At 38.1% G+C, this 23,793-nt stretch overlaps 2 protein-coding genes across 3 annotated transcripts in view; one reads left to right on the top strand and one right to left on the bottom strand.

The window, feature by feature from the left end:
- LOC111148774 (ATPase H+ transporting V1 subunit D) overlaps positions 1–20,248 on the top strand; it is a 38,033-nt gene extending 17,785 nt beyond the window's left edge. Inside the window, exons 3-10 of one of the 2 annotated variants that reach the window (XM_022505575.1) lie at positions 2,939–3,018; positions 4,382–4,449; positions 5,171–5,215; positions 6,577–6,680; positions 7,269–7,335; positions 8,478–8,556; positions 9,644–9,725; positions 20,096–20,248. In XM_022505575.1, the coding sequence (XP_022361283.1) occupies positions 2,939–3,018; positions 4,382–4,449; positions 5,171–5,215; positions 6,577–6,680; positions 7,269–7,335; positions 8,478–8,556; positions 9,644–9,725; positions 20,096–20,119 (549 nt within the window). In that variant the 3' untranslated portion in view covers positions 20,120–20,248. Of the gene's footprint in view, positions 1–2,938; positions 3,019–4,381; positions 4,450–5,170; positions 5,216–6,576; positions 6,681–7,268; positions 7,336–8,477; positions 8,557–9,643; positions 10,340–20,095 lie in introns of those variants that run through there. The other variant, XM_022505574.1, reaches the window with a different exon arrangement.
- Positions 12,186–23,793, bottom strand: part of LOC111148772 (membrane palmitoylated protein 5) — a 55,515-nt gene continuing 43,907 nt past the window's right edge. The window contains exons 10-13 of the mRNA XM_022505572.1: positions 23,056–23,223; positions 22,168–22,370; positions 21,229–21,339; positions 12,186–15,057 (exon numbers count right to left, since the gene is read on the bottom strand). Of these exons, the coding sequence (XP_022361280.1) occupies positions 14,881–15,057; positions 21,229–21,339; positions 22,168–22,370; positions 23,056–23,223 (659 nt within the window). The 3' untranslated portion in view covers positions 12,186–14,880. The remainder of the gene's footprint in view (positions 15,058–21,228; positions 21,340–22,167; positions 22,371–23,055; positions 23,224–23,793) is intronic.

The following is a 23,793-nucleotide window of genomic DNA, read 5'->3' as shown; positions in this document are numbered from 1 at the left end:
AAAATTTTAAAAAATAGAATAAGAAAAAATATAAAAAACTTAACTTTGAAAGACTAAAGATTAATCATGGGGAAAAAGCCATGAATTCTGTGTGCTATATTCCCCTAGCTCTGGAGTTCCTCAGTTCTCATTGATTAGTGAACTTGGTCTTGGCTGGATGTTCTTGCTGATCTTCTGGGGGAGGGGCCTGTTGTACTAATTTTCAAATGTTCTTTGCCGGAGGCAGAATTGTATTGCCCTTGCCAGGGGCCGGGCTAAGTAATCTGCTCGGTTTTGCTCTCGGGACCTTTTGTTCCCTGAACACTTTCTGTACCGCTTTGGAGGATGGGAATGAAAATGGCAGCCTCCCAGTCTCTGGCCAGGGGGAGCCGAGAGCTTAGGGCCCCCACTCTCAATACACCCCCAGAGAAAAGCAGTTAATCCCCCCCTTATCCCTGGTCTCTGACCACACTCTGTGCTCACCCAGCCTGTGACGCAGTGTTTCCATATCTGGCGCACGGCCCCATTCGGAGTCTCCAAACCCAGCAGATTCCTGCTGCATGCTCCTGTGCTGCTCCTTCTGGAGAGTAAGGAGGGGGGTCATCCCAGATCTGCCGCTTGTGGGGTTCCTACTTGAAGAGCAGGGGCCCGACTGTGCCTTGGATCATGGTTTAAGGTAACCCTGAGTTGAGAGCCCCTCCTTGGCTCCATCTCTGCAGTCGGCTTCCCTGCTCCAATCCCTGGGAGCTCTGCCACCCTCAGGCACCCCAGGTCTTTCTGTGACCCCACAGGTCCTGAGACCACACTGTTCCCACGAGGGCTCCACCCCCCACTTAGCCTCTGGAGTGACATCCCTCAGTGGAGCAGACTTCTGAAAGTTCTGATTTTGTGCTCCACTGCTTGCCGGGATTCGCCCCTCCCCGCCGCGGTCTCTTACTGTGTATCGCCTTGGATTCACTTCTCTGGACATCCTACCTTCCAGAAAGTGGTTGATTTTCTATTCCTAGAATTGCTGGTCTTCTTCTCTTTGATCTCTTGAGTTTGTAGGTGTTCAGAATGCTAACTAACTAGCTGAACTCTTGGGACCTGATGATATTTAAGTCTCCTGCTCTTCTGCCATCTTGCTCTTCCCCCTCACATCCAGTATTCTTAACCCTTCATTATATATTGGTCAGGGCCCAGCACATGCAAAGAGCTGTATGTTGATTGTTGACGTAGGATTGTTAGCGAGGTTGTGTATGTACAACATAGTCATATCCTCTGATGATATGAAGGAGCAAAATAAATGGTTTCATCTCCTGGGGAAAATACCAAAGTCAGGGAGGATATTAGCTCATGGGGACTAAACCACTACCCTGTTTTTGCTAACTGAAGATTTGCCATATGTGTTGCCGGTAAAACATTTCTTACTGCCCATAATCTTGCATTGTTAATGTTTCTGTTGTGTCTGGAAACATCTTGTCATAGGCCACACTTACACTGAAGTTATAAGCACTCCAACTGCTGAGTCTGTGCAAAGGACCTCTTTACAGGATTGTTGGGGAACCTCAGTTCTAAGTATTTTCTCTGGTTTTATAAGTATATTAATATTGTGGTATAGGGTTGCAAATGTACCCAGGCGCCCCAATTTTATTCTTTAAAAAAGTTTTTTTTATTATTTCAGAGAGAGTGAGCGAGTGAGTGAGCCAAGGGAGGAGTAGAGGGAGAGAGAGAATCTCAAGCAGACTCCATGCTGAGCATGGAGCTTGATGCAGGACTTGATCCCACAACCCTGAGAGCATGACCTGAGTCAAAATCAAGAGTTGTATACTTAACAGACTGAGTCACCCAGGTGCCCCTAAAATTAATATCTTTTAATTTGCACTACTTTTGATTGTAGGTTGAGCATTTTTTCATGTTTACAGGTAATTTGATTTTTCTTGGTGAATTTCTTTTATTTATCTTTTTGTAGAAGTTCTACAAATATTCTGTGTAAAATGCTAATAATATTTCTCTCTAGCCTTTTTAAAAAAAATACTTGGTCAAATCTGTTAAGTCTTTTTTTTTTTTTTTTTTTAAATACAGCTTTTGGGTTATAAATAATTCTTAGAAAGGCCTAAAAAAGATTAAGAAAATATTCTATGTTTTATAGTTTTTTGTTTTTTTTAACTTTAAGAATTTCTGGAGTGTGTGATGTAAGGAGGTAGGGACAAGCTCGTTTTGTAAGTGGGCGGCCAGGTGCATGGTCTCTTCATGTTACTAAATTTCCGTAGAGACCTGTGACTTTCTGAATTCTGTTATAGTTCATTGATTTATTTTGTCCCTGTATTGGACGTATTTTCTTATTTTTAATACTTGGCAACTCTGCCCATTTGCCCTTTTTTTCTTTCAAAAAGATTGTTGGATTTTTTTCAAACTTTAAATAGTCCAGGTTTATATTAGAATCACTATACCATTAAGATTTTCTCTGCACAGGGGCACCTGGGTAGCTCAGCTGGTTGAGTGTCTGCCTTCGGCTCAGATCATGGTCCTGGGGTTGTGGGATTGGGCCCTGCATCGGGCTCCCCACTTGGCGTGAAGCCTGCTTCTCCCTCTCCTACTCCCCCTGCTTGTGTTCCCTCTGTCAAACAAATAAATCTTTAAAAAAAAGATTTTTTCTGCATGTCAGTGAATTTGAGAGATTAATTTGAGCACATTAGTATGGACCCATTCAGGAATAAGAGGGGTCCTTCAGTAAAGATAATTTTCTATTTCTTGATGTCTTTATTCTGATGTTTTAATTATAGAACACATGGTATTGTACTATTAGTGACCATAACCAAAACTGTTCAAGCACAATTGGGTATTTTTGTTATCAAGTCAATATTTTAGACACACACCTGCTATGAAATACTGGTTATTAAAGGAACATGATTTTTTTTTTTTTTTTAATCCTTGTAAGAAACGTGGTTGAATTATTTCTTGGTTTATGCTTTTCCAGACTAAAATGTTGATGGGTGAAGTGATGAGAGAAGCTGCCTTCTCACTTGCTGAGGCCAAGTTCACAGCAGGGGACTTCAGGTAAGAAGACTTAATGGGGTGTTTTGAAAAATCAGAGTGCTTTCATGTTCATAATTTCCCTTAAAAGCTACTCTTAAAAAACATCTAAGCATTAAAGATAAATGATGGGGTTAGAAGTGTTCTTTATTATTACTCTATGACCCTAACACCAGTGTCTTTATTATCACCCACTTATGTCTGGTACAGAGTTGTAGGCACAGGATACTTAACATTCTGTAGTCCGTTTTCATTTAACATTGTATCATAAACATCCTTATTTTCACGTAGCTGTATAGCATTTCTCTAGTTGTGCATAATTTATTAGCTCTTTCTCCTAATGGTGAACTTTCGGGTTGATTTTCAGATTTTAGGAATATTAGAAAAGATGCCATGAACATTTTCATGCATACATATTTTAATTTCTGTAGCAGTATTTCCTTAGGATAAGTTTGAGAATGGAATTGGTTTAAAGGGCATGAATTCTAAGGCTTTTGTGCTGTCAACATATGCTTTATATACAAAGCGTGTAAGATGGTTTAGTTTTTGCTTTCCAAGGGGGTTTTGCCAGTTATGTTGTGTGGTTCTCCCCAAATAAGCTTGTGTGATAAACCAGGCAAATGTTTTTCTTCTTCCTTTAAATTTACTGCCTTCCTGAGGTCAAATGGCTATTTGGGGACAGAGGTGGAATTCGTTTTCCAGGTTTTTTTTATTTTAGTTGTCTTTACCCAGTGGCGCAGTGTCTCCATTCCTGGTCTGTGTTATTCAGGAGCCTTTGCTGGCAGGTCTGACAGCCTCAGGGGCATAGGGTCTCTTGAAGAGATGGACTTTAATTTTTGCCAGTGTTGGTAGAAGAGCCGCTTGCATTGACTTCTCTGGCGGAGGGAGGGACTCAGTAGTATGTAAGTGGTGTGTGAGTGCATTTGAGGGTGGTTATGGTGAAAACACTTTATTTTATGGTAAGAACAGGTTGGGGAGTCTGACAAAACCGGATGGAAGTTACATTCTAGGGTAAGGGGATCGAAGTCCTACTAAGCCAAATCTAGAAGTTTGGACAGCAAACCTAGAAGGAAGGAGTTGTCTCTAAATTACATTACCTGAATAAAAATCCTTAATGTCATACCTGTGGCACCACATGCCTAACTGAAAACTCAAGCAATCCGTGTACTTTAAGATCGTTCTTTCTTGGTTTCTTATGGTCATGTTTTGAGTGTTGTTCATCCTTTGCTCTCTGACGCCCTACTCTGGTAGCAGTGATTTTTTGCTGGAAAGACAGTTACCAAACATACTTGTGCCATCTCACCCTGTTGAAACTGCCTGATGAGTCCCTGTAGTTTTATTTCTTACTCTAAAATCTCAACAATCAAGGCCTTTTCTTTTTCCGCAGTACCACAGTTATCCAGAATGTTAATAAAGCCCAAGTGAAGATCCGAGCTAAGAAAGATAACGTAGCAGGTAATTTTTCAATGCTTTAGAATCCTTCGGAAGAAAAGATGACATTTAAAAAATGAACCTGTTTATACAGCAAGATCTTCATGTCCTAATTAATCTCTTCTACTTAGAACATGTTGAATTGCTTTACATGTTAGAATCTTTGTAACTGGTGGTTTCCGGAGGATGGGGGGCGGGGGAAATGGGGATAAAGTGAGTTATACATGATGAATACATTCTAGAGATTGGCTGTACAATGTAGTGCCTGTAGTTAACAATGCAGTGTTGTGTATTTAAAAACTTAGGGTAGATCTTGTGTTGAGTATTAACACACACACGCACATATACACACACAGAAACAAGAAAAGGGACACAGATCTTTTGGAGGTGGTAAGTTTATTACCTTGATTGTGGTGATGGTATCACAGGTGTATACATATATCTAATTTCATCAAAATCTATACATTAAATATGTGCATTTTTTTCGCATTTTACATATATCTCAAAGCTGAAAGGAAAGAAAACTATAACAGCTTGAGCTCTTATTACTTAGGATAATTTGGTTATTAAATAGGGGTGAACACTTAGGGTACCAGGTTCCTAAATTCATTGAAACTAGTTAAGTTCCAGACAGTCTCTTGACTTTTGAGTATTTGCTGAAAAAGAAACACGACAAACAATGGTGATTAAGAAACAGTACTTCAAGGACATGTTTGTGAACCTACATGTTTCTGTGTTTTAACAGGTGTTACTTTGCCAGTATTTGAACATTACCATGAAGGAACTGATAGTAAGTGTGACGCTTGGGTAGTATATGTCTCTGGGTTCTCTAGATTCCTCTTCAAAGGAATCTTTTTCTGGAAAATGGGTGCTGGAATAGACTTTCTTAGAGTTTAGTGGTTCCAGTGTTCGCATTCTCATATGGTACACTTGGGGTAGGAGTTAGTCAGTTAACAAAAGTGTTATGGCAGAGAGTCACAAAACATTATAATGTCCTAAAATACTTTATTTTAACCTAGAAATACATAAACATACAGTCATTTGCCATTAAAAAAAAAACAAGGCCGTGAGCTTTGAGTATGAATCCACTAATTAGACTTCTTCTGCATAAACTACACCCATAATGCATTGTTTATAATTTCCAGTTTGAGTTTCTTTAAAATAAGGTCTTAGACTCTGTGATGCAGTCTGAATGCTAAATCTTCCTAGATTTTATAGCTTATTCTCAATTTTTAAAAATTGTTTTAGCATTTCCTAATTTGGTAGCATTTTTGGGGTAGTAACACATTATTGAGTCTTTCCAAAGTAATCAAGTTCTTTTCATAGAAACAGTTTTTGGCCCTCCTCTCCCACTGGTGCACATAGAGTGTTCAGGGTAGCCCCAGTGAAGAAGTGGAGCGAGCTGGAGAGTCACCTGTTACCGGCGTGGCACTGTACTGTGGGTGTGAGGCAGTGGGGCCAGTGTGATAAAGTGAAGGTTGGTTAAAAGCTTCTCCTATAGTTATATTTAGAATAGTTTCCTTGGGAAGAAAAACACGTTCACTGTTACTCCTAACTATAGAGAACAAACTGATGGCTATGGGGCAGGGGCAGGGGTGACTTAGGCGGTGGTGGGTAAGGAGCGCTCTTGTGATGAGCACCAGGCACTGCATGGAAGTGTTGAATCACTATATTGAACACCTAAAACTAATATTACACTGTATTTTAACTGTATTTTCAATAAAAACATAAATGCTGAAAATCTCACATCAGAAAAAACAAACATATTGACTGTTCAGCATGGCCTGGGGAGTGGGTTGGGTACTTCATGTTTGCATTAAACAGGGGTCAGTGAATTTGTTTCTCCTTGTGTGGTATTAGTCTTACTTTTTTTTTTTTTTCTTCAAAGATTTTATTTATTTATTTGACAGAAAGAGAGAGATGACAAATAGGCAGAGAGGCAGGCAGAGACAGTGGGGGAAGCAGGCTCCCCACTGAGCAGGGAGCCCGATGTGGGGCTCGATCCCAGGACCCTGAGATCATGACCTGAGCCGAAGGCAGAGGCTTAACCTAGTGACCACCCAGGCGCCCTAGTCTGACTTCTTTTGGGGAAATTTATGGGGAAGATTATTTACTCCCTAATGACAAATGTTGTCTGACTGGTTCTTTCAGGTTATGAGCTGACTGGTTTAGCCAGAGGTGGGGAACAGTTGGCTAAATTAAAGAGGAATTATGCCAAAGCAGTAGAATTACTGGTGGAACTAGCTTCGCTGCAGGTGAGTAGCAAAAGAGCCAGAGCTCTGGGTCTAGTCGGATATCTGAGAGTCCTTTGGGGAGGAGTCACGTCTTGAATCAGAGCATCCTGCACTTCGTGCTTTAGGCTGTTTTCATGATTTTATGGGAGACAAGCCCAGAGGTGTTTTAATTTCTGAAATGGTGGCTTCTGCACCATTGTCCCTACTGATGACGAACAAAATGTATGTGCCTCGGTAGAGCTTCACTCTTTGGTGGGTGAGAACAGCAACAGCCAATACTAGATTTAAATGTAAATATAATGTGGTTGATGCTTGAAAGCTAATTTCCCCCGCTTTGTGGCCACTTTGTGTGTGTGTGTGTGTGTGTGTGTGTGTGTGTGTGTGTGTATAATAGAGCCTGATTCCTTCCCGTTGCCATTTTTATAACTTTAGGCAAATCTGAAGTAAACAGATCGTAATAGCCTGGAAGTAGTGTTAGCTCTTTGGGAATTGTTGAAAAGTAGTCTTGGTTTCCACATGTTCTCTACAGGTGCAGTCTGCGTAAAGCCAAGTGAACAGGATATTAGGAAAACTTCATGCTTAAATTACTAATTTGTCCTCTTATTTTAGACTTCCTTTGTTACTTTGGATGAAGCCATTAAGATCACCAACAGGCGGGTAAATGCCATTGAACATGGTGAGTATAAGCTGCTGTGAGGCTTTGTTCGTTCGCTTGTCCATAGCTCCACATTTGCGTGGGAATCAGGCACTGATCAAACGGTGAACGAGCCCGTGCCGCATCCGCAGCGGGCTGGGCTGTGGGGTCAGCACAGGGAGGTGTTAGTTGTAAGCGCTTTAAGAGAGTTGTGTGACTTCTCCCAAATCCATATACATAAGGAAATGCTAAGTTAAAAATTCTGAAGTGTTCATTCATTTCTGGTTATGAATAAAGGATGAAACTATTTTTCAAAAGGCCTAGTGTGTTCTTTAGCTCTTTCCAGTGATTCAGTAATCTTCTTGAACACATTACATGCTTAACTTTAAATCCCTTTCCTGTAGGCCTTATGTCCTGCTCTTCTCCTTGATTCCTAAACATTGTCCCATTTGATGCATTTATTTCCCACCTCTTTCATTATTCTATAACTGTGCTTAGTGTTGGCACAATACTTCCGTTCAAGAAACTCTGTTCTCATTAAAGAAACATTCAATTTTAAGGTAAGAAAGGAATAAATTTTGAACAGCAAAGAAGTTATTTTGCACTCTCAGTGTTAAATAAGAGGAACTTACCTCATTTTTAAAAACTCCATGCACATTTCCTGACCAGCTGCTGGTGCCAGGCCCTGTAAATGGAACCTCAAGCCACACAGAGTGGATGAGGTGATAGCTTCAGCTCTCAGTGAGTTCACATTTTAGAAGCAGATGGGCACATTCTCTGTGAAGCACCTTATGACAAACCCAAAACTCAACTTAGTTCATTCTCTCTGCTTGATGATCTACTTTTTAACAGGGATTGCGATTATATTTAAATTAACATCTGTGGTTCAGTGTTGTATATTCATATAAATTCAGTATATTCAATGTTGTGTATATTGTGGTCCATAGAATTGTGTTGTGTGTGTTGTGTATGTTATCTGTCCATAGAAAGGACACTAACAGGGCATATACTGAAATACTTACAGTAGTTATTTTAGGATGGTTGGATTATACTTAATTTTTTGTTTTTGTTTTCTGCATTAAATGTACATTAATTTTACAATTAGAAAAAGTAACTGTTATACAGATGAACATTGGCAATTTGAAAAAAGGTCTGAAGTTCTCATATATATTTTTTAACCCTAGTCATCATTCCCCGGATTGAACGTACCCTTGCTTATATCATCACAGAGCTGGATGAGAGAGAGCGAGAAGAGTTCTATAGGTTTGTTGGAATTGGCAGTTATGGATAATTTCTTGTTTTTCATACTCTAAAGCCTCAAGTTGCTCAGAGACTGTTGGCTTATGTTCTTTAGAATTAACACAGCCTGTATTTCATTCTGATAAATGCGAAGCAAGAGACATAATATTGGCAAAGGTTCTGGAGACTAATCTGTGCCAAGTTTTGCACATATTTAAAATACGGCATCTCCAAGAAGGTAGGCCCTTAGGGGAAACTATTCATAGACTTGATTATTCTTTAAAATGAAATAATAGTTTAGATCGGGTGTCTCCCTCATAAAAAGAAACTAGAATTAATCAGCAAATATGTATTGCATGGTGAACATGTCCCAGGAGAAAGTATAAGGTACTTGGGGGCATGATGTAATAATATAAATCATACCTTGGAGAATTAGCACAGTACTCAGAGAAATGAGGCATGTACATAAATTGGTTATGAACAATTAGAGTTGGAAGGGATGATGACACCGATCAGGTAGTACAGAGGTCAGTGTCAGGTTCAGAGATGGTGGGAGACGGGTGAAGACCTGTATTCAGGGAAGATGTGACCATCTATGATTTATAATCGTGAGTAGCATCTATGATTTATAATCTTAATTATGAAAGGTTATTGTGTTCCTGTCCTTTAGTGACATTCAGGATTGTGGTATTCCAAACTGATCCAAAATTTTAATAAATGCCTGAGTGCTCAAAAGGTGTTCCATTATCAAGGAATGGATTTCAAGGTTTAGAGTCTGGGATAGGGACTTTAAAAAAAAAATTTACTGTTAAGAATATCAGTCACAGTCTTATGCTCAGATTGGCACATGGGATTATCTTCTAAAAAGAGCTTTCTCTGCAGACACGTAGGACTTGTATAGTCTCTCTCCCCCCTCCTCAAAGTCCATTATTAGCTTAAAAATGTGTATATTCTACCTCAAATCTTTATTTTAAAAATGGGTTATAGATCACTGCAATTGAAATAAAATTTTGTTCTAGTTTATAGATGTTTATGATCCTTGTTACAAAACTAGTGGAATCAAATCTTCTTAGAATTAGTATTCAGAAAATTCCTTCCTTTTGTTTTACAGGTTAAAGAAAATACAGGAGAAGAAAAAGATTCTCAAGGAAAAATCGGAGAAAGACTTGGAGCAACGGAGGGCAGCTGGCGAGGTGATGGAGCCTGCTAATCTTTTGGCCGAAGAGAAGGATGAGGATCTTCTGTTTGAATAATCTTTCCTGCTCTGGTTCTTTCATAAGCCCTAACATGGCACCATCCTAAATCACGATGTGTAGGTTTGGTATGTGTGGCTATTTATTTTTTGGCCCAAGAATTCACTGGTGGCTAAATTTTCCTGGATGTTGGTTTTGGGGCTACCTTTGCAAAATCCTAATCACCAACCATTTATCACTTGAGATTTGTAGACCCTGCCCAGGAACCTGTAGAATTTATTCGGCAGAAGCAGTACCCTGTTCCATGTACATCTGTTCAAGTGATCTGCTTACCAAGCATATTAGGAAATTCCCCTTAGGAAATAGTGGCCTCGGGCCAGCTGTTGCTGTAGCAGCCCGCTTCCTTCCTGCTCCGACACTGTGGCGCTGTTGTCTGAGAGTGCTGCCGCCGTCCTGTGTAACCCTGGTACTTCCTCTCAAGCTTTATGAAACCTTCACTATTTTTCCTTGCATGACAGGTCTCTGTCCTGTCATGGGAGTTCTGCCAATTTTAATGTGATTATGGTATAAACAGTAAAATGATATAAAAATGAATTGTTCTTTTTTTTTTTTTTCCTTAATGTACTAACAGTATCAGTCACGTTCTTAACCTGAGATTGGCACACGGGATTGTCCTCTACCAAGAGCTTTGTCTGCGGACATGTAGGACATGGATAGTCTCTTATTTCCCCCTTCATAGTGTGTGTTTTCCTGATAAGCTTATGGAGATGATTGTTGAATTTCAGGGTACTCATAAACATGCCAGTGAGTTAAGAGGGGTTACTAATACTTCTTCCCTAACCTAAGAAAAAATAATTCTCATCTGAGCGTACGTAACAAGGTAACTTTTATCTTACAAGCAGTAACACTTGCTGTCTCCCATTAAATAGGAAGATGAGGCATTTGAGTGGCCGTATCAGGATCTGAGGTTTTTTGTGCTGTTTGAGCTGGTGAGCCATCCATGTTTACTCGGGGATTCTTGTACCCAGTGCTGGGCATTTCTGAGGTGATTGGCTATAGGACAATTTTTGGTGAAATTGTTAACACTTGGCTTATCAGTATTGTATGTAAGTCAATTGATATTGCAAGCCTAGGCTTTTTAAAGTCCCAAGCAATTTTGCAAACATCTAATACCTGCTACAAAATAATCTTTAGTTATGTGTCAGGCCCTCTTTTAAGTATTTTATTTATATTATCACAACAACCATAAGACGCATGTCATTTTAATCCCACATTTCACGGAAGAAAATTTTAAGGCACAAGGAGCTAGAGTAATTGGTTCTAGGTCAAAAAGCTGTAAAGTGGTGAATCCAGGATTTAAATCCAGGCAGCCTGGATTTTTTTTTCAGTGTTTTTATACCCTTCTGACCCCTCCCCCCCCCTTTTTTTTTGCCTCCTCTATATTTAAAACTTTGGGTAAAGGTAAGATCCAAGGCCTGTTCTGGAGGAGCTGAGTTTTGGCAAGTCCTGTTTTGAATTGGACATTTTATTCTGTAGGTAACTTAGCAGTGATTGGAAAACCAGCAAGTGGGTTCCTAAGCAGTTCAGTGTTAACCTATTTTCAAGGCTTAACATTTAATCCTCCCAACACTGGACTGAAGTGTAAATACTATTCTCTCCATTTTACAGAAGAGGAAACCGAGGCATTGTCAGGTCAGATAGCAGAGCTAGGATGCAGGCCTTGGTTCTTAAGCAGTATGTACTGCCTCTCTAGGAGGCAAAAAATAGCTCGAAGGGTATGAGAGCCCCGGTTACTTAATGGTTTTTCACTCAGGTAAAGTGTGTCTTCACCTTCACCTGCTGAGGCAGGAGAAGTACCTAGATTTCTCCTGTGGCTTCTTAAAGCTCTTTTGTATTGGCCTTGGCTAAACTCCCTACAAAACTGCGGATGACTTTGTGGTGTTAGCATGTTGTTAACTAGAAATCAGAAGAAAACAGTGAACCAAATTTGTTGTGTGGAGTGATGTGATCCATAGGGGAAGGAAATGATCAGGAATAGAAAGCCAGATGGGTAGCAGGTGTGTATGTGTGACACTTTTTGTTGGTATGATTGCCTCCTTTGGGAAATGTAGTGGTGCGGTAGGAAAGTGAATGTTATATATTTGTCAACTCACATCCTAGTCTTTGTCCCCTCAAATCCTTGGCTGCATAGAAGTGGAGTTTGGCCGAGTATTACATACGTTCTTTTTTTCCTTGAAAATGTTTAAGTTCACAGTGTTATGTTATCTTTAATAAAACAAGGAACCAGAACCTACATCTGTGCCAATAGGGGGCACTCCCCCACCATGAATAAATTAAAAGGTATTTTATGTTTCACTCAGAGTTTCCAAGTGGACTTATTTCTGGCAAAAACTTGCAAACCGAGTGGTTAGGCGAGTTGAAACCTTGAACAGCAGAGGACATAAACACAGGACGTACTCCGTGGTTTTATTTGAAATATAATTTTACTTTGTTTTCACAATACAGTGTGCAGTATGACAACTCAAAATAAGAGTGCAGGTACAAGTAAGAGTACAAAGGAGGATTAACAATAGATGTCAGAAAGGTTACCTTTTATTAAGGCTAAATCCCTGGTTTATAGTTTCCATACACATTCACAAAATTACATTCAAATTATTCCTTATCAGTACTTATTCCTTAGGCCATAAGTAAAGGAAAAAAGAAAATCCAGACATTACATTTTTCATGTAAAGCAAATCTGGATTAGTCTAAATACTATTCTTTTGCATTTGTTCTGACTTAGAAAACTTAGCAAGGGAAGGTATTTCCTTATTTGAACTAATGTGAATTTCATTAGCTACTGCTATCATTCCGTTAAATGGATGACACCTCTCCCACATTGGGGTCTCCAGTCAGAGCCACAAAGGACAGGAAATGGAACTGGCCAGAGTGGCTGGATAACTGGGTGTATTAGCAAGGCTTTTTTTCCTTTTTTTTTTTTTTAAGGGAGCCAGCCACTATGTTTTCACTTTGTTTAGGGATTGTGTTGAATATCAACACATCCATGTCACTGAGACTGAGAAAAGTTTGGGATATAAAAATTTCTATCCCTCTCCCATTGCTGATAAGAACTATAGGACTTCACTGACTCCCAAATTCTCTTGTCAGCTAAGAGTATTGTATGACATGGCATGTGCCTTGGTGTAGGGGCTTTGTGAAAGCACATGGCCCTCGTGTGGCTCTACAGTCTGTAGGCTAACTGCTTAAACTGCACAACAGCTGCTTAAACTGCCAACCTTTTAGATCTTAGGGCTGAAAACAGTTGTCAGTTACGAAAAGCAGCTCATAAAACTCCACTGTCTACCATAGACTACCTTTCATTCCTTAAGAGAAAGTAAACTGGAAAACTGAAAAGATTAAGTGCTAATATTGTTGGTTTTCTCTGTCCTAAACTGGAGTGTTTCAGATCTGTAAAGAAAGTATGGCAACTCCTCCCCTGACCCAGGAACGTTACTTTCTTTCTAAGGAACGGTTATCTTGAAAGTATTTCCATATAAGACACATTGCAGCCAACTTGAAGGCCATGCAAATTTGAACAGAAAAGGCAACATAAACTATCTACATTTGTTCAAGTAAAATTACATAGAAATCAAATATATACACGACAATGACACAAACTACTCATTAAAAACAATTGTTTACGTTAAATTAAGTGACAACTCCATGTTATTCCAGTGTTTCGCTTTGGGAACAGGAAATGCTGTAGCTAAAGTCATAAAAATAAAATCAAGACATTCACATTTGAGGTCGTTTGACACACATCACACCATCCCTAAAGGCTTGAAAAGACTACAAATTAACTTTCCATACCAATTACAGAAGTTGAATTTTAAAGCTACAGCTATAGAGACAGTATGAAAATCCCATTAGCTTAAACATTTATGATTTAGCAAGACATTGCATTCTGGTCATTAAGAGGCAGAACTTGATAGGATAAAAACTTGCTTCTGTATGCTTAACTCCCCGCCCCCACCTATGTTCTTTTCCTATAACGTTCAAATGACTTTCAGGTCATCCTTTCCTTGTGATCTCAAAGTCAGTTGTTACAGTATCTTCCTTTGGGTATAATTTTATTCCAATGCTAAATGAGTTATCAATGACCATTTGTCAACCTATTAAATATTAGTATACAGTACAGCAGCTATATTCATCCCACATTTCATCCCACAATTCCAGTTTATTACTTATATATGGCACAGTCATCAAATTATACTGTGCTCATATATAAAAAATGCAAAACTGTCAAATGTGCTATGTCCTCTTATATATATGAAAAACGATTTGCATCATGAGGAAAAACTAACCATCAGCAGTTTATATGACCATCTGCCATTCATAAAAGTGTAACTTACACATTCTATTGTACTATGCAGATCAGAGAAATGATGCAAGGTTACAGAATCACTTGTGACGATATAAGCAAAAACTTCAGAAAATCGTTAAAAAGATATTTAATTAGATCAGAATCTGTTGAGTGTGCCATGAAATCTGATCCACATAGTCTGAGCTAAAAAAAACTAGTCTTTCTAATGGAATGTTTCAGAATTCAAAGACACATAAATGAATTTAAGCCTAACAGAATAGCTTGAGACCAAAGTGGCACCATTTTAGGAAAATACTTCCGATGACAAAACAAGCCTTCTGACCAAATACTGTCCTGCCCAGTACACGAAAGCACAGTCGTCCCCCACCTCTCCCCATTCCCATGAAGTCCTTTAAGTTAACTGTTAAATAGCATCAATATTTATAACTATGTGAGACATGGACCATTGTATATATACAGACAAGTTTTTCATGGAAATAGGACCAGGCAGAAAAGATTTAGTTAGGTGAAAACATAATTAAAACATTTTTATAGGGATAAAATGGAACTGGTCTATTGAAAGCTTCCATTTAGAATCCTCAGAGGAGGCAAGAATCTCTGAAGCCATGTCCAGAGAATAAAGACTGCTATGCACAAATTGCCTAAGGGGATTTTCTCACTAGTTTGAGATCAAAGAACAGGTCTACAGCTTATTTGGCCTGCTACCTCAGGGTCTTGCTGAAGTATCAGGGCTCTCTTCCTAGTGGCAGTTTGCCAGATAAGTCCAATCATACCACAGAATGGATGTTTCCCTCACCTCAGCCAAGTGGACGGTACCCACTGAGGTTCAGTATCAAGTTTGTTAATTAACCTAAGCAATTCCTGATAGGCTTTATCAAGATCTGAATTCACAATTGCCGTGTCAAAGTAGTGGCCATTGTTCTGCTCCATTTCTCTAGTCTTCTCGATGATTTCTCTCAACTCTTCAGGCTGTAAAGAGAATACAAAAAACAGGTAATTCCATTCCTTAAAAATACACAATGAGTCACAGGTAACTGAAGAACAAAAAAATGGCCGCCTGTTGCTTACTGTCTGTCAGAATATGCCACTTCAGGAGCTCCTCTTCAACCCTGTCATGGCCTCTGAATTCCTTTGCTCTGGTGTCTTCAGGACTCATACTGAATCATTTGGGACGCAGTACAACCTGTTCATACTGCTACTCAAGTTTTTATGTATTTGTTTTACTCGCTAGAGGCTTCAAGAGCAAAGACTGTTACTGAGAATCCCCTACAAGCATTTGTTTTCTAGCATTTTAGGGCATCATCACCTTTCCTTTAAAAAAAACCCATCTTTTGTAATACAGAGTGAACCTTTCAGGTTGAAGCAAGGTTGGTAGGACCCAAAATGCCATCTACTCTTGGCTTTATAAAGATCTGCTGTCCTTTTAGATCTACTGCAGAGTTCGGCAGGGTAAACATCATGGGAAAAGAAAAGGACCAATAGAATGGGTATCTTTCCATGAAAACACTGCCGGTCAAGCCAAATTTAATCATCTAATATTCTGGGGGAGTTACTTGGCTAGCTTCTCTGTTTGCAGTACACAAAGGAGGTCTTTAAAGATGCAAAAAAGTGTCCTAAGGAGAGTTTGGGAAATGACACAGATCAGGCTACTTTAAAACACTGGGTAAAGGAAACAGCTGTTTCACAAAGATGAGCAGGTAGTGAGGTAGGGTATGAAACTTAGGCAGAATCCCCTGATTACCAGGCACATGTGTTCAACAAAGTAAAACTACCCCCAAAGCACTCGTCAATGAAGAGAACTCACTCGTAAGTCCAAATGTTTCTGATAAAAAAGTCACACACCAATACTATATTGGACCCACAGTACAAAACAACTTATTCAACTGGTTGATCTTCTGCAACAGTAGGAAGACATACTAAAAATACAACTACTCCGGCCTGTCCTGAAGCAGTTTCTTGTGTGGCTCTCTAATTTTCATTCTGGAATGTTGTGCATCTGGCTGTGGTACACAGAATCCTTTGTTTCCTAGGGACTCTACCACAACATTATAAGTAACTAAACACACTGTAACATTCTTGCTAAAGCTTAGGTCTATTCAAATCTCAAGACTAATGACAGAACATTCCAGAAAGTCAAAACAGAATCTAAACTGTGGTGCTAGAGTTGAAATGTAAAGCCCTACATCTCACACAGATTCACATAAAGAACAAATCCACCTAGTTTTTCTTTATTAAATTTAAGGCATTATTTTCTCTTTTGCCAAAATGGCTTATACCATTTATTTTAATTTAGGTTTTAATTTTCTCCTGTTTTTCAAATTACAATTCATGACTAAGATGAAACAAAATGTTTTTGTGGAATAAAAAGGCAGTAAGATACACCACCCTCTATACATTCTTACCGGTGTGCATGGAACGTACACCCAGACAGAACCGATTTTGGATCATAAAATAAGGCTGAGACATTTTTGAAAGATTCACATCTTTATGTATGTTCTCTGATCACAATGGAATTATAAATCAGTAAAATATTTTTTTTAATCTCCAAATATGTGGGAATTAGAAAGTTACATACTTCTAAATAACCCATGTGTTCAAGAAGAAAATGACAAAGGGAACAGAAAAAATGTAAAAATTTGTAGAATGCAACTAAGGAACTGCTTAGAGGGAAACTTCTAACTTCATATTAGAAAAGATGAGGGGTGCCTGGTGGCTCAGGCGGTGAAGAGTCTGCCTTTGGCTCAGGTCATGATCCCAGGGTCCTGGGATTGAGAACCACATCTGGCTCCCTGCTCAGTGGGGAGCCTGCTTCTCCCTCTGCCTGTTGCTCCTCTGCTTGTGATGTCAAATAAATAAAATCTTGGGAAAAAAAAAAAAGGATAGGGAAAAAAAAGACTTAAAAATCTAAGTTTTCTTTAGAAACTAGACCAAATGCAAATTAAAGCCAAAATGTAAGAATAAAATAAATCAATTAAATAGAAAAGAGACAAATAGTAAAGAAAATTAAAGATAAAAGGTCTCTGACTTAATTTTTTTTTTTTTTTTTTTTTAGATTTATCTAAAAGAGGGAGAGAGTACATGTATGATGGGGGAAAGGGCAGAGGGAGAGGGAGAGAATCTCAAGCAGACTCCTGCTGAGTGTGGAGCCTGACTCGGGACTCCATTCCACGACCTGAGATCATGACCTGAGCCAAAACCAAAAGTTGGACACTTAACTGAGTCACCCAGGTACCCCTCAACCCCCAACTTAGTTCCTTTTCTTAAGTGTTTAAGTTACTCCTTTTAATTTCCATATAAATTTTTAAAAAAATCATCTTTTCAATTTCTATAGAAACACCTGCTGGGATTTTTCTTTTTTGGTAGGGGCTTTCTTGAGATAGAATTCATTTATAATTCACCTATTTTAAAGTGAATGATTCAAGTGTTTTTAGTATAGTTACAGAGCTGTGCAATCAATATTACAATTTTAGAATATTTTCATCACCCACACCCTCTCCGCAGCCAAAAACCCCCTATCTATAAGCAGGCACTCCCCATTTTCTCCCAACCCCCAGCCCTAGGCAACCAGTAATCTACTTAGGTCCCTATAGATTTGCCTATTCTGGACATCCCATAAAATGGAATCATATGGTCTTTTGTGACTGGGTTCTTTCACTTAACAATGTCTGTAACATGTATGAGTATGTCATTCCTTTTTATGACTTTTTTTTTTTTAAAGATTTTATTTATTTATTTGACAGAGATCACAAGTAGGCAGAGAGGCAGGCAGAAAGAGAGGAGGAAGCAGGATACCTGCTAAGCAGAGAGCCCAATGTGGGGCTCGATCCCAGGACCCTGAGATCATGACCCGAGCTGAAGGCAGAGGCTTAACCCACTGAGCCACCCAGGCACCCCTTTATGACTTTTTTGAGACTTATAATAAAGCTGCAGTAATCAAGACTGTGATATTAGCATAAACATGGGATCAAGTCCAGAAATAACCCCCACCCTGCTTCCTGTTCATATTTGAGGAGGTCATTTTTTAAAAATGTGCCAATATAATTCAATGGGAAAAAGAATAGTCTTTTTCAAGAAATGATGCTAGAGCAATGGAACATCTCTATCTGTTAAAAAACAAAACAAAAACACCAAACCAACCACCACCCTTACTTTACTCTGAAACAAAGATTAGTTTGGGAGATTACAGACCTAAAAGTAAAAGCTAACACAAGAAAGTTTTTAAAAGAAAACATGGGATAAAATCTTTGTCATCTTGGAGCAGGCAAGTTGATTCAGACAGTACACAGAAATCATTAACTAAGAAAAGTAAAAAAGTGTGCTTCTTTAAACACGTTGAGAAAATATTTATATCCAGAATATATACAAGATTTTTTACTACTTTAAAAAAAAACTTAAAAAAAAAAAAAAAAAAAAGATATTTCACAAAAGAATATGCCTAAATGACTACATGAAAAGATAGGACTATCATTAGTCATCAGGGAAATGCAAATGAAAACCTTAATGATAACACTTCACACTTAACTAGAATGGCAAAAATTGTTAACCAACAAAAGCAAAATCTAATAAGGATGGGGAACAAATGGAATCAACTGATTTAAAACAGTTTGGCAGCTTTATACAGTTAAAATATACACTTAACCATTTGATCCAGCAATTCAAGAGAAACCAAAACAGATGTCCACCATGAGACTATGAATGTTTACAGCTGCTTTAATCACACTGGCTCAAAATTGGAAGCAACCCAAATTACTTTTTTTTAAAGATTTTTATTTATTTTTAAAATATATTTATTTGACAGAGATCACAAGTAGGCAGAGAGGCAGGCAGGGAGAGAGAGGAGGAAGCAGGCTCCCTGCTGAGCAGAGAGCCCAATGCGGGGCTCGATCCCGGGACTCTAAGATCATGACCTGCGTTGAAGGCAGAGGCTTTAATCCACTGAGCCACCCAGGCGCCCCAAAGATTTTATTTATTTATTTGACACAGACACAGTGAGAAAGGGAATGCAAGCAGGGGGAGTGGGAGGGAGATGCAGGCTCCCCACTGATCAGGGACCCTGGATCATGACCTGAGCTGAAGGCAGACACTTAACAACTGAGCCATCCAGGTGCCCCATCCCAGATAATTTTTAACTGATAAATTGTGATACATTTATAGCTCATGGTCTACCACTCAGCAGTATGAAGGGATGAACTACTACTGTTAGATACAACATTGATGAAACTCAAAAACATGCTGATCAAAAGCCAGATGCAAACAAAGTCTACGGTTCCATTTATATGAACTTCTAGAAGAGAAAAATAAATCTATAGTGAGAGAAAGCAAATTAGTGGTAGCCTAGGGAAGAATGGAGGGGTATTAAATTCAAAGAACGAGAGAATTTTCTGTGATGAAAACGTTCTAAATCTCAACTGGCATGGCAGTGACATGATATTTGTTTTGCCAAAACTCACTGAATTATACAAATAAAACACATGCATTTTATTGTATATAAAATAATTTCAGTGAAGTTAATTTTTAAAAATTAGAGAACTCTCATTAGAAAATCAAGCATACTGTAAAATGCTAAAACATTTTGGTACTGAGTAAGTTCTTCCTTTAAAAAATATGTATAGTTGGTATCTTTCTAGACCTTACTCAATTTGGGACAGCTAATTCAAAATAATAGGATAAATAATCCCATGAGAACACTACCTACCTGAGATCACCAACCCAAAGTTACCTAACATGTTTTTTAATGGTATATAGTCCTTGCATGATACTGAATCCTTGGAGAAGAAAAACGACAAAATAAGTGTGCCTAGTAGAAAACAGAAAAATTAGGCTGAACAAATAGGAGGAAGTACACTCCGGTCCATCCTTTTCCTTAAACAACCATGGTATCTCTGGTCTACCAAAGTAGTTAATGGGCACAGTTTCACAGAGTATTACTTTCGTTTTCTTCATTGTGATCCCCCTCAAGAACAGCCAGTGATCATGTCTCATTTTTTTTTTTTTGTATCCTCCCAAGTGCCAAGAACAGCAGATACTCTGACTCCACTAATTTATGAGCTTACGACTGTGTTGGAAACATGAAAAAGGGGTGAACACTACGTTAACCAGCAGATCTATTTAGCCTGAACAAGGCAACCAGAATTATGCTTATCACAGAGGATGGGAAAATCCTTGACTGTGAATAGCGTTAAGAAGACATTGAAATGTATAACCTCCACATACAGATTGAGTAAGAAATATAAGTAGACCGAGAATGGAAAAAGATCCTGGGAAGGAAGAAAGAAGGTTGGTGGCTATGGTGCACAGCAAAGAATCATGGGAAAGGAATGATATGCTTTTAATGACTTTTAAGGATCTTAAGAGTATTATGATGTGTGTTTACGGCTTTCGAAGAGATTTAGAGCAAATGAAATGAGAAGAACTGAGTGATTCCTCTATAAAACAAATATTTAAGAAATCATCAAAAAACAAGGAAAAATATTTGTTACTTTGATATAGTAAGTCACTTGACAGTTTTCATTTCACACATTTAAATAAAGTCAATACTTTCAGACTAACACATTAATTATATTATAGTTTTATTAATAATGTTTAGTAAAATGTAAACTACACCCAACCATGTCCAGCATCTAAAATAATTTAAAAAAAATTTACCATTTCAGATCATGTGAGAAGACCAAAGGGAGAAGACAAACAGAACATAAATTTCAACCAGAGAAAAGCAAGAGCTCCCAACTCTGGTGCCCCACATATGCAGAGTATCTGCAGAGAAAAGTGGGTAATTCCTAAGAATCTGCAGAAAACTTTTTTCTTGGGGGTAGAGGGCAGGGGGTTACATAATACCTATTGGAAATAACACAGAACCATGTGAAAAAGATTAAGGATGTTTTAAGGAATGCCAAAGGTAACCATACATTTGGGATGGCTACAGGAAATACGTGGAGAACAACAAGAGAAGGCCCCTGCTTTGGAGAGCTGCCACAGTCCCGCCAGAGGCAACAACAGCAATTTTGGGAAAAGTGATATGGCAGAAAGAATAATCAGTTTGAAAGCTCAAGCTGATGTAGCTTTTAAGCACTGTGACATGTTAGGTCATGACTGTTTCATGTTTACTTTCAATGGAACGGTACAACACAGTAATAACTTTACCTTTGGATTCTTGCCCTCCTTGGCCAATAACGCCCGAAGTCTTTCTTGTGAAGGGGGTGCAATGAAGATAATATATGGTTTCAAGTCTGAATTGCGGAGAGTCTTCAAGGACTATTAAAAAAAAAAAGATATTCTGGATATTTACAATAATTTTCATTATTTAACTACTTCCCAATAATATACTTGGAATAATAATGTCATTAAAAAAAAAAAATCGCCTATGAGTGAGTTTCCAACATCTTTGTAACAATTCACAGTATTTCCAGATCCTACCATTCACTGTAAGAATATACTATGTACCTGGAAAAACACACACACACACACACACACACACACACACACACACACACACACACACTAAGCTTGCCCTCTTTACATAATGAAATAAAAATGAATGACACTGAAGGTCTACACCTGTGATGCTAAAATATCCTCTATTAAGATCACTTAATGATTATAAAGATCACAAAAAATCCATTTTGGAGGAAGCAGAAATAAGCAGTAATATTACCATGTACCAGGGTCTAAATGCAAGCAGAAAAGAAAAAGAAACTCCACACACATACACAAAAGAAGTTCTAGAAAAGTACATCCGAGGAAAAGCAGACTGCTTAATTTAGGAGGCTGGTTTTGACCCCGCCTTTGCCATTGGGTGAGTGTGTGTTTCTAAACTTAAGCACCCTACCAAAATAGGGATTACAAAAATATGCCCTTTTCTATCTAAAAACATTAACTAAGACAATGTGCTTAATGGCTCTAATTTATTTGATAAATATGCTAGCCCAAGTAATATAAGGAATTCTGAAGGCATTTAGTGAAACTATTTATACTTTTCTTATATCAAATGTTTATAACTAAAATAGTAAGAGACTAAGCTTTTTTGTCCATTAAAAAATGTAGAGGATCAGTGGGAAAAAAAAAAATGTATACTTTATTTACCTGCGTACGAAGACTTAGAAGACATATTTTGCCAGAGTTGATCACTTGCCGTACTGAATCTATGCTGGTTCCATACAAATTTTTCTCAAATTCACCATGTTCAATGAACTTTCCAGCTGCAATGTCTGCCTCAAATGCTTGCCGTGAAACAAAGTGGTAATCTCTACCAGCTACTTCGTGGTCTCGCCTACTCCGAGTTGTATCTAGGCAAACAAAATCAGGTAAAAATAATGAGCATGGATCAGAGTAAGGCTGGGGGATAATTCTGCTAGTCAGGGAAAATTTCAATTTTGCAATATAGATGAAACATCAAAAGATGAATTGAGGAAATCTTAAGAGCCCATGTGTTTAACACTGATTCATTTTATTTCTAGACTGAGAAATGAATAAAAGTGTGGTTTTAGTAACTTAATAATAGTCATATTTAATTGCCGAAACACATTTTATGCTTACATTTTAAATTACTTCTCACATTTAAAACACTGCCACTCATTTTATCCTAGTTTATTTCCATTAATTTTTTTTTTAACCCTCCCCACCCCCCGGGTATTATATAATCTAAACAGAAACTTCTATGTTCAGAGATTAGGTCTACATTTCTCTATTCTGCATCAGTTTAAAAAAACCAGGAACTGATTCCGTATCGAACAAGTCATTTTAAGAAGTCTAAATTGAAATTCATTTTGCAAATAATTAATACCATAGGAAAAACTGAAGTTTCTCAATAATGACTATTTTGGGTTACAAATTCTCAAGAGTTAATTAAAACAAAGTTCCTCTTTCCTGGGCAAAACTGTTTTAATGAACTGGATGAAAAATTTCCCTCCAGTGAGGTTCTAAGGTGGTCAACTGAAAAGCACAGAAAAATGGGAATGCATCCAAACTTACGAGGAACTGCAGATGCAAAGCGGTCTTTTTCTTTGTTCATGAGCCTCTGACGCAATTCATTCTGGCCACAGTTCTGTGGACCAATCAAAATGATAGGTCTTTTCCTATTTGCTGGCTGATGATAAAGTGACATTTCCTCATAAGTTAAGATCTCTTCATTGTCATAATCTTTGAAAAAAAAAAAAAAGTTAAGCCCTTCAGATAGAATTATTGCCATGTAATAAAGACACAGATCTTCCAAAACAATTGGAAAGAAGCAAAATTTATTATTAAAAACACTTAACTTTTTTAATCAAGAGAAGTAATAACTGGGTAGGATTATATGAATACTTTCCAATGTCAATTATACTTCCCAATACTATGAAAATAAATAAGACAATATATTAATCCTTCTAGAAGCCTTTATTGCTTCTCTTTTTTCATAGTTTTAATGTTTTAATACAATAAAACTACTTGTACTGCTGGTACTGTAAAACAGCTGGTTGGCAGCCCATATTCTGACAGAGGATGGGGCACCAGGGGATGAACTAATGAGAGTATGGTCTGTCATTTTCATAAAACGGGGATACAAATACTAAGAGGGTTGGTTTAAGGATCAGACACAATATATATGCTAAGCGTAATACCTGGCATAGACAAATATTTAAAATAGTGGCTACAAACTAGCGTTATCAGAGAAAGTAGGAACACTTTTCTGTGATTACAACTTGAAAACAGTTTGTGCTATCCAAACTTGGA

This window comes from Enhydra lutris, unplaced genomic scaffold, assembly GCF_002288905.1.
Source record: "Enhydra lutris kenyoni isolate GAN:26980312 unplaced genomic scaffold, ASM228890v2 scaffoldscaffold20, whole genome shotgun sequence".
In the NCBI taxonomy this organism is placed as follows: domain Eukaryota; kingdom Metazoa; phylum Chordata; class Mammalia; order Carnivora; family Mustelidae; genus Enhydra; species Enhydra lutris.
This window is presented reverse-complemented; position numbering and strand designations above follow the sequence as displayed.